At 40.4% G+C, this 14,579-nt stretch overlaps 1 protein-coding gene across 1 annotated transcript in view; it reads right to left on the bottom strand.

Annotated features, from left to right (window-relative positions):
* ATRN (attractin) overlaps positions 1 to 14,579 on the bottom strand; it is a 174,272-nt gene that overhangs the window by 77,686 nt on the left and 82,007 nt on the right. Inside the window, exons 11-18 of the mRNA XM_007465407.1 lie at positions 13,743 to 13,827; positions 10,516 to 10,736; positions 8,065 to 8,186; positions 7,022 to 7,160; positions 4,983 to 5,173; positions 3,430 to 3,649; positions 2,040 to 2,225; positions 1,288 to 1,521 (exon numbers count right to left, since the gene is read on the bottom strand). Coding sequence (XP_007465469.1) covers positions 1,288 to 1,521; positions 2,040 to 2,225; positions 3,430 to 3,649; positions 4,983 to 5,173; positions 7,022 to 7,160; positions 8,065 to 8,186; positions 10,516 to 10,736; positions 13,743 to 13,827 — 1,398 coding nt within the window. The remainder of the gene's footprint in view (positions 1 to 1,287; positions 1,522 to 2,039; positions 2,226 to 3,429; positions 3,650 to 4,982; positions 5,174 to 7,021; positions 7,161 to 8,064; positions 8,187 to 10,515; positions 10,737 to 13,742; positions 13,828 to 14,579) is intronic.

The raw sequence follows: 14,579 nt of genomic DNA, 5'->3' as shown, positions 1-14,579 counted from the left end.
GGGAAAGAGATGGTTTTCCTTCTCCCTTTTCTTAGAGCATTTCAGTAAGAAAACCTGTATTAAAAAAACCCTTCCTGTTCCTTTTATATGTATATGTATGTAAATTTTTAAACCTAAATAAAGCCTCTAGTCAGCACTACAAAGCAGAGATGTTTTCCTTAAGTGCTTAAGAGCCATCTCTTTGAAATGTACACATCAAGGGAGCCAGCCCCCCTCCCCTTGCTGTGGGAATGGGTCCAAACTGTAACCACCTGCTTGCCTTAAAGATACAAGTTTGTTTTCTCCTTTGGGTAAAGGCAATTAACTAACCTAGGTGGCCTCCCCAATTACCAGGTAAATTCAGAATGAACTGTGAAAGAATGTAGAGCAAATAGTGCTGTCAAATCCTCACATGAAGACAAGTTATCTTCATTTTGAGAGCATGTATATAATGGATTATATACGCTGGGATATTTAAAAGGGTAGAATTTCTCTCTGTTTTTGCAATCTCATTAGTGGATTGCTGCGATGTGGGCCACAACCTGGTTTAATGCTTATTCAATAATAAAACTCTTTCTTTCTTTTCTACACCTGTGGAGAGGAATTTCTGGGTTGGTAGTAGATTTTATTTTTAATTTTTCCCCTAACAATTGCCACAATGTATTTTTAAGTAAAAAGCAAACTGTAGAACAATATATCATATGCATAGTGTACAGCATAGTATTTTTTATTTTAAAAACTATACATCTAGAGGTATCTATATTATACTGTTAAAAGTTTTTCCTTCTAGAGACAAGAAGAGGAATTCTAGTTTTTATTTTACCTACATCTGTAATAGTTGATTTTTTTTTTTTTTTTTTTTTTGCGGTACGCGGGCCTCTCACTGTTGTGGCCTCTCCCGTTGCGGAGCACAGGCTCCGGACGCGCAGGCCCAGTGGCCATGGCTCACGGGCCCAGCCGCTCCGCGGCACATGGGATCTTCCCAGACCAGGGCACAAACCCGTGTCCCCTGCATCGGCAGGCGGACTCTCAACCACTGCGCCACCAGGGAAGCCCTAATAGTTGATTTTTTACAATGAACTCATTTCAATACTTTTGTAATGAAAGTTAGCAAGACAACTCACTTAAAGTCCTTAGTATTTTCATTAATTGACATTAAAAATATTTTTTACATGAAACAAATAGTTTCCTAAACTATCTGTTATTTTTTTCTTAAAAGAAATCCATATAAATAATGTAGCTTTCAAGGCTTTATTCTTTGTAAATAGGTAGTGAAACACTTGATTTTGGATACACAAGACATCTTACCTGGACAATGAATGAAAGACCAGTTGTATCTGCTGTCCTCCAGACACATGCTGGAATTGAGAAGGGGCTGTGGATAGTAATTTCCTGTAGGGGCCTGAGAAGGCATTTTCACTGGTCCTTTATAGGAGCCCTCTGTGCATTTCCCTTTGCCAGTATTGCTGGGATCAGTACACCAGCCACAGCCTGGTTGCTCCAAGCAGTGACTACAGGTACAGTAGCCTGAACAATTCTCAGCTGTAAAAAAACATAAGTTACAATTCACTATCACATGTAGTCTTAAATTCATTGTATTTAAATTACCTTTTTCTTTAACAGACTATTCAACTTCTGTGAGTCAAAATTCCTATTCTATTGTGATTGTTTAAATGACATAAAACTTTAAAAAGCCCAATATCTTGTCCAACATACAATAGAGACTCCTCCCCTCCTCTCTCAATCTCAGGATGTTTAGAGATCATCTCCTGGAAATCACTTCTTTATGAATTAGGAGATTAAGATGTCGAGATATTACATGGATTGAGCAATATAATACTGAGGTTGGGCAAATTATTTCTGTACACTGTGATCTACCCTACAGTTGTTTACTTGTGTCATTGTTCTTGATTCTGTATGCGGGTTCACATCAGGCAGTCTCTGGACAGTCCTGAGCAGGAGGTCAAGTCTGGTCTCATCCCTAGAATTTTCAGAGGCTGACAGCACTGCCCTACGCAGGAGTTGTCACCCATACTGCCTAGAGCTCACTTTTCACTCACGGGGGCAGCTGCTCATGGTATACCACTCCATACACTGGCCAAAAGGGAAGGAGGCCACGTAGGCATTGGAGTCCACGCACTGCTTCATGTTGCTGCACCACATGCACTCGGAGCTGCCACTGGTACACTCCCCACATGCCGTCCGCAAGGCACACGGTGTCCGGCACTGCTTGGCACTGTGGTTCGCTGGGAAGTAAACCGAAGAGAGACACTTAGAGCTCCCACTATGTCAGCTAAGGTCAAAGGCTTTTTTTCAGTGTGGGTTGTGACCCACTAGTGTGTCATGAAATCAATTCAGTGGGTTACACTAAATGAAGAAGAAAACAGAAAGTCTTAGGTCATCAAGTACTATTTAGTCAAGTATATTTATACACTTGGGGGGAAAACAGTTTTTCTTTTCAAAGAGCATTAAGGACAGACATGAGGGAACAAGCTAATCTTTCCATGTGAGTAGAGGTTCTAAAGCTCCTTATAATATAGGAGAACCAGAAGGAACTTCAGGGGTTTTACAACCCACCTGAATATGCAAAATTGCATCTTTGTATATTCTGGGGGAAAAAGAACCACAGCATTCATTAAATTCACCAAAGCACTCAGGATCCAAAATGGCTGAAAAGTTTCCCTAGATATTATACTTTAAGGTGACTCCTACAGTGCTACGAATTATCTTCCACACCTCTGTATTCCTCAGACAAATGACAGTACCTTCCTAAAATAAGACATGATGTCAATGGAGTCCAGCCTCCCAAAAGCAGCCACAGAATTCCAACTACTGCTTGTAAGTACCTCTGCAGGAGGAGGACACTGGTCTAGGGCTGCAAATGCCACCCCTGTGCCTGCCTGTAGGAAGCCTAAATGTGCCTAGAGAGCTTCAAGCCTGTGAAGCTACTCCAAGTGTCCGGTCCTTCAGCACTCTCCTGCAGCTTTATCATGCTGAAGGTTTGCTTCTGCTTCCTTACACAGAGCTACTCCCATCATTTTTCTCCCACTGACACTATCTTTCTGCCCATTGTCCCTGCAGTGATCTGCTTGCTTTTCTGATCTTTTCTTTGGATTTTTTGTTCTTTCTTCCACAACACTTCCCTGCCAACACCAAGAAAGTTGCCTTTCAGAAAAATTATCAATACTTTTTGTGGTCAACAAACCAATCAATCTCACGGTCAATCAGAATATTAGTGTTAGTTATTTTTGGTTTTGTTCATGACTCACACTATTCAGAGTCAAACACTATTTCCTTCTGCTTTAAAAATTCTGTGTTACACTCTGCTTCATATGCTTGAAATCAATACTCCATCGGTTTTTCATGAAAATTTCATAATACTTAACTATGCCTTCTATAGTTTCTCTTTCAACGAACTTCCAGTAATGCATAATTCACCCATATACTTACCAGGTCTTTCACAGACACTACCATTGAGTGGGTTGATGCAGGTTGCAGCCTTTAAGCCCCAAGTACTGGGTTCGGACAAAATTCCACAGAATCCAGCATCACTGGGCTCAGATGGCATCCACTGTAGCAAACTATTTGTGAATGGGGACATATCTTCCCAGCACCAGTAGGACACATTGATCTTCCGAAGGCCAACCCACGGGGTTAAGGTGAGCTTGGACTGTAGGCAAAACAGGAACAGCTACGAATATAATCAAAGTCTTGACCAAAACTGGCTTCTAGACAAAAACCATTAAGTTACATACATCCAAAAGATAAAGGAAAACCTCCCTATCCCGATTCAGCCATGGTAGATTACTGCAGACCATCATTTTTCTGTTACATATCATGCCTGGCACTTTAATATGGCCATTTTACAAAGGACAGAAATACAGTTTGGAGAAGACATCAATATCAAAGTAATAATCAAGTTCCTAGATTTCTACATGCTATGACAAATGCTACGAAGGGATGACCAAACCCAACTTGGTTTAAATGTCTATTTATATGTGAAACCATTGTATCAATATTTATGAAATACTGGTTATATGCCTATCATTATCTAAGCCTGTTTTGGAAGCTCTGGCTAGTTCAGGCTTAGATAAATGATGATTAAAGATTCCCACCTTCAGCTGGGGAGGTGGGGGTACTGGCTGTCACCGAATTTATAGGGAAAATAGGACAATGAATTCCTGGGAAAGTCTGTCTCAGATGCCACATGTAGCCAAAACCCAGACCCCACTTCCTATGTCCTTCCCAAGGAAGTGCTTCCCATTCCTCCTACCTGCTTGACATTTCCCCCTAACTGCTCTATACCAAAGACAATGTTGTTCAAAAAGCCGTTGTCTTGTATCTACTTGATTGAGGGTAGGACCACAGTTCTAGGACTCTGGACTAAAAAAGACAAAATGTGATTGTGGAATATCAACTACAAGCTGCCTGAGAGCACTGGGTGGACAGGAAGAGAACGTGGGGACTTTCTGTGCTCAGAAACTCCTGATAAGAAGATGCCCTCTCCTTTTGGGTTGGTCAGGTCTAAGAAAGGCCCAAATGGATGTCCATTTCTTAGGATGATTAGCATTAAATCATATCACACACTGTAATAATACCTGAAATCTGAGTGACTCAGGTGGCTTAATTTAGCTCAGCTAATTAGTAATGGCATTCCCCTCCCCCACCCCAACAGAACCTAGGGATAAAACAGATACGAAATCATCTACTGATGTCACAGGATATGTGCATATGTAAACATGTTACTGTTCAATACACATGTAATTATTGATATATCTTATAATTTAATGAAATATGACTAATAAAAATAAGGTGTTGGAAATTTCAAGATAAGAAAGAATTTATTAAAGGAAGAGAATTTGACAGTGCAGTTCCACAGTGTATTATTACACTGCACCTACTAGCATTCCTCCTCCTGCCAAGCACATCACAGGTAAGCTGTAGTCATGCTGTCAGTAGAAGGATGGATACTAGAAACTTAAGTTCCAAAGATTTTAACTCACCGTGCTCTGCGATGACTGCATGATTCGCAGCTGCTTAAGGACAAATTCCACCTTCTTCTGGGTTGTAAGAGAAGCCAAAAAGGCATTGTGGTTCCTACAGGACAATTTTGCATTGTCATAATTCTCTTTGGCAGTAGTAATTTTCAGACATGAGTTTCCAACCAAATGCCAGCCAATGCCACAGATATTTTCTTTATTAAAGAGGGGAGAGAAAAACAAAGAGTTTTAGAAATCACACAAAACTACGTATATTAGCAGCTTGAACTGCTGAAAACCTAAATGGCTTTTGTGAGCTGAATTCTAGATACTTCATTCGGATGTGGTGAGTGCATAAGACACGTTACTAAGGACCAAATACAGAATACACACAAGAATTTTTTAAATGTTTATCAGTCATATTTCCTGGATCTCAAGATGCATATTCTGAGGTCAACCCTCCTATGTTTTAGAGGAAAATGTTTGATGCCACTGTTAAACTTATAAACCTCCTTTTGAAGAAAAATCAGAAACAAGGCTAAAATCCTAAGAGCAGAAAAATGAATATGCATCATTGGAAAGATGGGGTGGAAAACTGCAAGAACAGAAATGAGTTGGTGAGTGAGCAAGCTGCACTGTTTTCACATCAAGTGAAACAAAACATCCAAAAAGTGAGGTGGAAAGAGGATTTTTGGGAAAGAAACCGAAGTGCTACAGTACACCAGGTAAGTTTGTAATCTGCTACTGTGACCTCCCTGTACCCACCCAAAGAACTGCACAGAAGCTATACATGCTTCCTGGAAGACAGTGCACGAGCAAAGCAACTTCACCAGAACCAAAGTACCCTGGAGATGCCCTCAACAATGTTCATCAACAGCCAGTGAAATAAATGGAAGGTGCCATGGGAAAGGGATCATTTCAGAGAAGATAAAGACTTGCTCCTCAAAGTGTGGCATCAGTGTCATTGCTCGCTGAAATACGGATTCTAGGGCCCCACCACAAATTTGTGCCAGAATCTGGCTTCTAGCAGGACCCAGAGGTACTCTGCTATGCCCTGAAGTTTGAGATGCAATGAGGTAAAAGAACAAGAACCCCACTCTAGCAAGCTGAATCAAGTACTTCCGAAGGATTTCAAGAGGGGCCCAGGAGACTCCAGCTACCCTGTACTTCTGTTGCACAGAGCCACAGAAGTCCCCTTCCTGGGCTTCCTGGTTGAGCAAATATATCATACAGTTTTAGCCACGGCTGGCTGGCTTCAGGCCCCCAACTCATCATCCTGAACCTCAGAAGTGCTATAAATTGAGGTATCTGGGGCTGGGGTCATCCCAGGAGGTGCTGCTGACAGAGACATCTCTCCTTTCCTTCTTATCAGAAGGTGCGGAAAACCTGATCCCAGTGGTCAGTAAGAAGTACTCTTTTTTTTTTTTTTTTTTTTTTTTTTTGCGTTAAGAAATACTCTTCATAAAGTGCACAGCAGGGGCTTCCCTGGTGGCGCAGTGGTTGAGAGCCTGCCTGCCGATGCAGGGGACACGGGTTTGTGCCCTGGTCCGGGAAGATCCCACATGCCGCGGAGCAGCTGGGCCCGTGAGCCATGGCCGCTGAGCCTGCGCGTCTGGAGCCTGTGGTCCGCAACGGGAGAGGCCATGGTGGTGGGAGGCCCGCACACCGCAAAAAAAAAATAAAAATAAAAAAATAAAGTGCCCAGCAGACTGGCTGCTGAGACTGCTGCTTTCTACTCCCAGGTTACTGTAGAGTGGGGTAGGGACAATGGAGAGTGGGGTAGGGACAAAAGAGCAGGCTCAATGACACAGAGTCAAGCTGTCCTTGATTCTCCACAGCAGCAGATGACGCTTCACTTTCTTTCAAAGGATGGTAGAAGTAAATACTTAAGAACTGTATTTCTTCTTTAAAATATAACAACCACAATAGTGGTGAGGGGGAATGAATGGATAAAATGAGTTCACCCTTTTTGCAGGGTTCAATCTAGGCTGCACAGAATTGAGGGTGTGTACGTGTGAAGTCTTTGGACCCACACACATCAAGATTCCCCTGGCAAGGCCTACCAGGCAGGGCGATGCACTCCTGATTCCGAGGCTCCCACTGGCAGTTCTGGTCCAGGGCACAGCTCCTGCAGCTGGTCTTCTTGTTACAGTAGTACATGGGGTTATCCTTGGGGCAATGATCATACCTGGAAATGGAGATCTAGAATACAATGGACAAAAGCTTTTCTCTTATATCCACAGAGAGAACTCATGGCAAGAACAAATAGGATACTAAAAACAACAGTCTAACTGAGGAAGCAAACTACAAATACATACATACATAAATAAATAAATAAGATGTAGATGAAGCAGCACTGCAGTGGAAACACTACAGTGAAATGTTCTGTTCAAGGACATGCCTTTACCTGGCAAGGAAGCAGTGCATTCTTTTAAGCACCATGCTTCAACTTGCTCATCTGTAGAATGGGAATGTTGAACTTGCTGCTTTTTAAATGTCTCCCAAACATTCTAAAAGTTTCTAATTTTATGAGCTGCTTTACAGACTGACAAAGAATGTCTTATAAACAGTCAAAAATTATAAACGTTGAATCATCATACCTTTTTTTTCCTTATAACCTAAATAAAAAATCATAAATGGTAAGCATAAATTATGCTGAGCCAAGATATAACATAAGACAAGGAGATTTTGCAAAGTCTATTATTTCCACAATTCAGTTTGGCTGCTACACACCTGACTCACTTTCACTCTCAAGTCCTAAATTGCTCCCCAAACCTTGCATATGTAGAGGGAGCACACCATTACAAACTTCACACCAAGAATCTAGTACTTAGCCATAGCCATGCATAGGGACTGGGGTGTACTCAGAATAATAATCTTGCCTTCTTCTAAAACACCACACATCAATCCTCATGGCTAGCAGAACCTTTGGAATTAGGAGATATACAGCATCCCTTACTAAAAGAAACTTGAGCAATAATAAAATCCAAATCTACACTGAAGGTTTCAAAGATAACTCTGGGCTATACCATACACTCTAAAATCTATATCTAATCCCACTCAGGATTTTTCTATCCTCTGAAATCCTTTAGAAACAGCCTCTGACCTGGCCTTCTGTGCAGCTGTGGTTCATAGGGACACAATGGTCATGGCACCAGTGGCAGTCATTTGTGTTGGCCGTGCAGCTGTAACAATCCGTGTGCTGGTCACATCTGTCATGGTCAAGAGCTGTGAAGAGAAGAAAAATTCATCAACTGTAACAGCTTCTCCTCAGAAATGTCACAGGCCATTACAACTGCTGTTGAGCAAGATATGACACTGAGGAAAAAAATAAATAAATAAATAAAATAACAAGCCTTGGGAAGTAAAATGAGGAGTGAAACTGGCAGGAAAACATATTGGTGTGTTCAGGTCAAAACAGTAAATAAGTAAACAATCTGAAGAAAAGTAAATAAGTAAACAATCTGAAGAAACACCATTTTGTACTCCACCCTCCTAACAAAAGTACACAGAAAGTGAAAAACAAAGATAGAATAATTCAACGATGAGATATAAGGGAAATAGGTCTGGTTCTTCGAATATTTTTCTTTTCAAGAAAGAAATCAACTAGCAGTTGAATGAACACAAGAGCAGCTCAGGGGCCAAACAAAGAAATGTAGGAGACCAAGCCATTCCTCCAGCTATAAATGCAAGGCTGCTCTGGGCACAGGAAGCAGGCAGCACCACAGAACCCCAAAGAAGGCAATACACATATATGTAAGTCCAAGAAATTCTGGGCTACTAGAGACCTGTTGATCTCCTACTGACCCTAGACAGGTCAAGGTCAGCAATGAAAGAGAAGCCACACAACAGTGCTGCCTCATCTATTGAACCATTCATGGACATGGCACATGGTAGAATCCATGGACAAGAAAAGGCAGGGCCCACCCTCACGAAGACCCCAACAACCTGCTCCTTAGGCTGTTCTTCCTGCCCTGGTCATCACCCCATGGACTGGGCCCACAGAGAAAGCAGAGTGAACCAAGGAAGGTGACATCTGAGATGAATTCATAGCAAATGGGTTCATAATGAACCACCTAAGGTAATTAAATATTATTTCCTATAAACTTGCACATTTAATTTGAACTTTTAAAATGTGGTTAAAAAATAACTATTTCACTGATTGTATTCCTTTTAGGAGACAGTGACTAACCTACCAAGTTCTGGTCATGTTAGTTCTCCAGCACTCACCAGCCCACCAATGAACCTGTAAAGCTGCCTGGGTGTTCTTACTGAGGATTTATGTTCAGCTTAATTTGGAGCATTCCAGCAGAGTGAAAGCTGCCTCTATCCATCATAACTCTCACGGTAATTGCTACACCAACCCTAATAGTTAAGAAATTCAGTCAACATAGTTTAAATTAATTGAAGTGAAACAATATTTTTCAGAGACATTTTTCTTACTTTTAAAGGACTTTCTCACATATGACTTCATTGTATTGCACTGTGCTATTATGTCAGAGCAAAAGTGTAATAAGGAGCTGAGTAGGTAAGATGAAGAAAGCTTGGACAATATAAGGGATAGTTCTAGAAGGAGGGATCACTGTTCATCCTCAGCAACTGTCTGCCTTGCTATCACTGCTGTGCCCAACTAGAGAAGCTAGAAAAGAATAATACCTCTATCCACTAGAACAATCTACTCCAACATAGCTTTTCTGGATTGGCCCTCTTAATCTTATCCTTAATGTTAGAACTGCATAATCCAATATGGTAGCCACTAACCACATGTAGTTTTTATTTATTTATTTTTGACCATGCTGCGTGACATGTGGGATCTTAGTTCCCCGACCAGGGGTGGAACCCGTGCCCCCTGTGGTGGAAGCACACAGTCTTAACCATGGGACCACTGGGGAAGTCCCCACATGTAGTTTTTAATTTAAATTAATTAAAATTTTAAAATTCAGTTCTTCAGTCACACCAGTCTCATTCCAAGTGTTTGATAGCCACATATGGCTAGTAGCTAACATATTGGGACAGCGCAGATATAAAAAGTCCTACTGGATTGCAGTGCCTCAAAACAGCTGAAACTAGGTTCTGGAGTTGGTATACAAAGTCTATGCAATGCTAAAAGGTTTTGTCTTCATCATTAGCAAACAGCAGACGTGGCACGTTCCTATCCATTATAAAGATGTTTACAATCCAATTTTCAAACACCCATAAAGCATTTGCCTAAGTTACTACTGAATAATTCTGGATAATAAAATGAACATTAAAAGTACACATTGGATGGGCTTCCCTGGTGGCGCAGTGGTTGAGAGTCTGCCTGCTGGTGCAGGGGACGTGGGTTCGTGCCCCGGTCCGGGAAGATCCCACATGCCGTGGAGCGGCTGGGCCTGTGAGCCATGGCCGCTAGGACTGTGCGTCCGGAGCCTGTGCTCCGCAACGCGAGAGGCCACAGCAGTGAGAGGCCCGCGTACCACATACACACAAAAAAAGCACACATTGGATAAATGACTTCACAATTCAGATGAAATGAGATCTCAAAGTAATTAAATTTTAAGAAGAGATAAAAACATACTTCCTTTAGAAAAACACTCTGATTTTAACTTTTCTTCTTGTGCTTCAGTCGCCAACTCCCAGGAGACACACTGAGATGACCCTGTGTCCCACACACACCGAATGCCAGGTCCTGCTGCTAGACAACCAGCTTCACTCTGGTGTGTTTTACACTGTTCTGAAGTAAATACCAGGATGTCACTGAGGAGGAGACTATTGAAACCACCAAATACATACATGGTGCTAAAAGAAAAAAAAGAGAAAGAGTTCACTGGAAACTTCCATAAACAAATGCATGATATACTTCTTATAATCTTTAAATGAATCTCACATATCAAAAGTCCTGTAAAAAAGTTATATTTCAAGACCTCAAAAAACATTCTTATACCTTTACCTCCCAAATTTCAACCTTTCACAATGGCCTGTGACTACCCAGAATAGTTCCAATAATCTACCTCCTCTTTACAGCTACTATATTAAAAAGTTCTCATGATAAGTGAGTGACTTTTAACCAGGATTTTTCAAAATATTTTAGTGACAGGGCAAGCTAACATATTTTAAAATTATACACATAATCCTACATCTACATGTTTTTAAATATTAAAAATAAGTATGTACAATTTAAGAAGTATAAAGGCTCTCTAATCAAAACTGTGTAATGAAAACATAGACCAATAAGAAAGAGATAAAAGTACATATGAAAATTTAGTACACAGTACAAGTCACATTTTAATTACTGGAACAGATGATTTCAAGGATTTCTTTCAACTCTGAGATCCTATAATCCACCAGGAAGTTTAGTACCAACCCACAATGAGGTATCAAATAATTCACTCTCACCGTGCCTCAATTTTCCTCAATCGACAGAGGATAACTAAAGCATAAAGATTCTGTGGTTGTATTTTTACTATATCTGAAAACTGACATATTTCAGTAACCAAAAATGAACACCAGGTTTAATTTTTAACTTCATATTGGTTTACTTAGTATCACATTATATAGTCTGGTTTCAGCTAGTCAATTTATTGCTTAAACCAAATAAGCTCCATTGGCCTCTCAGTACAGCTGGTGTTCTTAGCAATTCTGAATTCATCTGGTCACATCGGCTATGTGAGGGTAGGCAAAGTCCTTCAAAGAGGCTTGGAGCAGGGAACTGAAAAGAACAGGTGCATCTGCAGCAGTCTCAATACCTCACAGCCCACTCTTCTTCCTGCCTCCCTCAAAAACCACAAGGACAACGACTAAGTGAAGCACAGCTGGCCCAATGCAGATGCTCGATTAAGGGAACAATCATTCAAAATGTGGAGATCATGTGAATCAAAGTTTCTCTTTAGGTAAGTTACTTCACAAAATTAAACTAACCATTACAGCAGAAATTAACACAACACTGTAAATCAACTATACTTCAATTTTAAAAAATTGAAAAAAAAATTAAACTAACCATGGTTTTTTACTACATGACCTCCCTTGTCATGCCCTGCCCCCCTCCAACCCTGGCCCATTCATACAGATACTCACATATAGGCTCAAATACTCCACTGGAATTATACAAAAAGAAGCACATTATTATAACGCAGGCAAGCCATTCCCAATTTTGATTCATGGTTAAATTACATCTTATGGTAAACTGTCAACTTCTCTGAGTTTATATAAAACCTCCGAAATGTTTTGATAGAAAATCCATTTATTTGCTAATTATCATTATGGTACTAACAGCTGCCATTTAGCAAATGCCTATTATGTGCCAAATCTTATGCTAGGAGAACACTATGAATATAAAGATGAACACAGCTGAGGCCAGGCACTCACAGGCAAGACGATGACAAAATGGACCCACTGTCTTTCAGATGAAGAACATCAAGAGGCACTTACTAGAAAACTTTAAGCATTTTCCTTACTGAGGAAATATCAAATTACAATTTAAGATAAGACTTCAGGGACTTCTCTGGTGGCCCAGTGGTTAAGAATACGCCTTTCAATGCAGGGGACATGGGTTCAATCCCTGGTCCGGGAACTAATATCCCACATGCCATGGGGCAACTAAGCCCACATGCTGCAACTACTGAGCACATGAGCTGCAACTAGAGAGCCCACGTGCCACAACAAAAAAAAGATCCCGCACGCTGCAACGAAGATCCCACGTGCCACAACTAAGAACCAACGCAGGCAAATAAATAAATAAATAAATATTTTTAAAAATGATTAACACTTCAAAGTAGTAGTAAAAAATCCTTCCATTTTAATCTATACCTATCAAATATTCCCACAGTAAAACCATATTTATTGCTAAATTTCAGCTGTTTACTTTGTGAAAGATGTTCCTTTTTCCAGTATCTAAGTGTTTGAATTCTGTCAATTCTTCCTTCACACCTGCACGATAGGTTGCTTTCTTATCTTTCTTAATCCAAGGTGAATTACCTCATCTAACTTTCATTATCACAACAGAAATTTTGAAAATGAAGGGAATCCTAACATAATATACATAGGCATTATAGCATTTAAATAGTTTCAGGATTGATAAGGCCTAGAATTTTAAAAGGTGAAGTAAACAGTAATCAGAGAAGAAACAAAATGAGAAAAAATTAACAACATGATTAGACTATTTTAACAAATGAAAAAATCGGTAAAGCACACTATAAGGTACAGGTCACATGGCCACTCCAGAGCTCCCTTATATGAAAGATGCTTCTCCAGGGGCAGATTTGTGAAGAGCTCTATTAGTTTGGGTCAGGCACTTCTGAATGATGCAATGAAATGCAGTGCAGACTTCAGATTATCCAAAGACTTGATATATATGAAGCACCACAGACTTGACCTATATGAAGCATCAGAATCTCCCCACCTCTGTTCCCATATCTTATCCCTTATCTAAAGTGCCCTCTCTCGTTTTTTTCAAATCTTTCTTCACCACTCAGACAAAAGCACCACAAACAATAGCAAATAGCAGAGGGCCTAAGACAGTAACTGCACACAACTTTTGTTGTCCCATGCACTCAGACAACACCAAACATAGCTTACTCAGGCATGCTAACAAAACTACATCAACAAACATGGCATTAGAAATAATTCAAATCCACACCAAATATTTTAAATATAGATCAGGAAATTCATACCTAACATAATTCTGTGAAAAAACAATGGGATAAGGTAATCCTATGAATAATATGTAAGTCCAATATCACTTCATATTTTACTTCATTTTCATTTTAAACACAAGAGAAAAGGAGCAAGCACTTCTTCTTCAATTACCTGTTGTATAAGACTGCTGAATGGCCAAATCTGTTGACATCATGGTGGAGATCAGGTCTGGGAAGCACTGACCATCGGTCACAAGCTAGGAGCAAGAAAAACACATTTCAGAAGGGACTGTCATTCATAATCAATAGGGACTGGCATTTTCTTTGGGAAAGAAGACTGTAATAAACACAAACATCTCTCTCAGTTTTTCTTAGTCACACCATTATTTCTGAAGTAAAATGCAGCAGCAACAGAACAGAAGGGCAAGGAAGAACGGTAGGACTCTACAGCAATTCTAATTAGTGAATGCACATTCACATCACTCACTCTGTTGCCTATCAATATTACCCACTAGAATGTTTTTTTTTTTTTTGCCGTATGCGGGCCTCTCACTGCTGCGGCCTCTCCCACTGCGGAGCACAGGCTCCGGACGCACAGGCTCAACGGCCATGGCTCACGGGCCCAGCCGCTCCGCGGCATGTGGGATCTTCCTGGACTGGGGCACAAACCCTTGTCCCCTGCATCGGCAGGCGGACTCTCAACCACCGCGCCACCAAGGAAGCCCTAGAATGTTTTTTAACTTAAGCAAATTCTACATTTTTCAAAGCTTACATAAGTAAAACATGTGAATTCCATAATTATTTTTCACTCTATATTGCTTTGCCCAAACTCAGTAACTAAAACAGAAATGTACAGGTGGAAAATTAAAACTAAAAAAAAAAAAAATCAAACTTTATCTAATTTTTAAAAGGTCCTTTCCTAGACTCCCTAGATCTACTAATTTTCCTTTGTTCTGATTCATGCTAGCAACTTCTCTTCTGGACCTCAATACCAACAGGTGCTGCTGAA

This window comes from Lipotes vexillifer, unplaced genomic scaffold (assembly GCF_000442215.2).
Source record: "Lipotes vexillifer unplaced genomic scaffold, Lipotes_vexillifer_v1.1 scaffold875, whole genome shotgun sequence".
NCBI lineage: Eukaryota > Metazoa > Chordata > Mammalia > Artiodactyla > Lipotidae > Lipotes > Lipotes vexillifer.
The sequence above is the reverse complement of the archived record's forward strand: the minus strand, read 5'-3'. Positions and strand labels throughout refer to the sequence as shown.